This window comes from Dipodomys ordii, unplaced genomic scaffold (assembly GCF_000151885.1).
Source record: "Dipodomys ordii isolate 6190 unplaced genomic scaffold, Dord_2.0 Scaffold19, whole genome shotgun sequence".
Taxonomy (NCBI): domain Eukaryota; kingdom Metazoa; phylum Chordata; class Mammalia; order Rodentia; family Heteromyidae; genus Dipodomys; species Dipodomys ordii.
In genome coordinates this window covers 4,128,161-4,130,364 of record NW_012267235.1, presented here as the reverse complement: position 1 = coordinate 4,130,364, position 2,204 = coordinate 4,128,161, and the positions used below count along the sequence as shown (strand labels likewise).

Here is a 2,204-nt window from a genome sequence, read left to right as displayed (position 1 = left end):
CAAGTGGTAGAGCGCTCGCCTTGAGCTGAAGAGCTGAGGGACAGCGCCCAGGCCCAGAGTTCAAGCCCCACGACCGACAAAAAAAAAAAAGAGTCTCATGAAAACTTTTCTGCACAGGCTGGCTTCAAACTGCTATCCTCAGATCTCTGCCTGTGGAGTAGCTAGGATTATAGGCATGAGCCACCAGCACCTGGATTTGTCTTTTCTTAACTTTTTTGGCCTCACCTAGAAACCCCACCCTTGGGTGACCCTTCCTTGCCTCTTGCCACACCTGAGTGAGTAATACTCCTGGTGAAAGCCCCAAAGCTAAGCATCAGTCTAGAGCCACCAGTGCCTGGCGCTACAGTGTTTCTATAATATATATAGTATATTATGTGCCTGATTAAAGGCAAAGAGAGAACTATGAAAGCCAGGTAGGTTGGTGCACATCTGCAATCTCAACTACTTGGGAAGTGGAGACAAGAGGATCATGAGTTTGAGACCAACCTAGGAAAATACCCTATCCAGACAAACTACAGCCGAGAGCTGTTGGCTACACCTGTAATCCCAGCCAATCATCAAAATAAGCCAGGCACCGGTGGCTCATTCTTGTAATCCTAGCTGTTCAGGAGGCTGAGATCTGAGGATCATGGCTCAAAACCAGCCTGGACAGGAAAGTCCATGAATCTCTTATCTCCAATAAACCACTAGAAAACAGGAAGTGGCACTGTGGGTCAAGTGGTAGGGCTCTTGCCTTGAGCTGAAGAACTGAGGGACAGTGCCCAGGCCTAGAGTTCAAGCCCCACAATTGACCAAAAAAAAAAAAAAATCATCAAAATAGGGCCAGGTACCCAATCAGGAGGATGAGATCTAGAGGATCACAGTTTGAGACCATCCTGATTTTTAAAGTTCAGAAGAGGGCTAGGAAAGTGGCTCAGTGGTAGAGTGCTTGCCTCTCATGTGTGAGGCCCTGGGTTTGATTCCTCAGCACCACATAAACGGAAAAAGCCAGAAGAGCGCTGTGGTTCAAGTGGTAGAGCACTTGAGCTGAAGAGCTGAAGAGCTCAGGAACAGCACCTAGCTCAGAGTTCAAGCCCCAGGACCAAAGAAAAAAAAAGTTCATAAGATTCAGTCTCCAAAATAACCATCAAAAAGCAGAGCTGGAGTAGGGCACTAATGACTCATGTTTATAACCCTAGCTACTGAAGAGGCTGAGATCTGAGAAGCACAGCTTGTTTTGTTTTGTTTGCTAGTCCTGGGGCTTGAACTCGGCCTGGGCATAGTCCCTGAACTTCTGTGGTCAAGGCTAGTATTCAAGTGGTAGTAATCTACCACTTGAGCCACAGAGGCATTTCTGGCTTTTTCTGTTTATGTGGTACTGAGGAATTGAACCCAGAGGCAAGCACTCTGCCACTAAGCCACATTCCCAGCCCCTTAGGATCACAGTTTGAAGCAGGTTCAAGTCCACCAGCACCAAAATAAAAGACCAGGTTAAAATCTATAGGCACACTATATCAGAAATAAATTATGTCTCATTTGTGAATGTTGTATATAAATGAATGCATACTTTAATTTTTCTAATTATTAAAAAAAGTTTTAAAAAATGAAAGTTCTTTTAAAAATCTTGCCTTCTCAGCATGCCAATGTGAAGGAAAGGATACCCGAATTCCATTACTGGAGGAAGTTTTTGAAGCCTTTCCTAACACCCCCATTAACATCGATATCAAAGTCAACAACAATACGCTGATTAAAAAGGTACTCAAATCATTGCCTCCTCTTGGACTTTGGCATCTTAGTTCACAAAGTGCTGTACAGATAGATTCTGTTCAATGAAATAGGATCCTCAGGATCAGCATTGTTTAAAATACTGCCCTAATAGAGGTCATTTTCCTCTAAGAAGAGTATTTCTTAGTATTTCTTAAGTGAGTAGACAGTTTTAGTCCCGGAAATATGCTCTTTTTTTTTGTCTGTTGGATATAGGGCTTGAACTCAGGCCTGGGCACCCGTCCCTGAGCTCTTTTTCTCAAGGCGAACACTCTGCCACTTGAGCCACTATATCACTTCTGGCTTTTTCTGCTTATGTGGTGCTGAGGAATGGAGCCAGGGCCTCATGCATGCAAGGCAAGCGCTCTACCATGGAGCCACCTTCCCAGCCCTTTTTTTTTTTTTTGGTTGGTCCTGGGGTTTGAACTCTGGTCCTGGTTGCTGTCCCTCAGTTCTTCAGC

General features: G+C 44.6%; 1 protein-coding gene across 1 annotated transcript in view; it reads left to right on the top strand.

Moving 5' to 3' along the window:
• The window catches only part of Gdpd1 (glycerophosphodiester phosphodiesterase domain containing 1), a 31,822-nt gene that overhangs the window by 17,698 nt on the left and 11,920 nt on the right, over nt 1–2,204 (top strand). Inside the window, exon 4 of the mRNA XM_013013088.1 lies at nt 1,616–1,766. Coding sequence (XP_012868542.1) covers nt 1,616–1,766 — 151 coding nt within the window. The remainder of the gene's footprint in view (nt 1–1,615; nt 1,767–2,204) is intronic.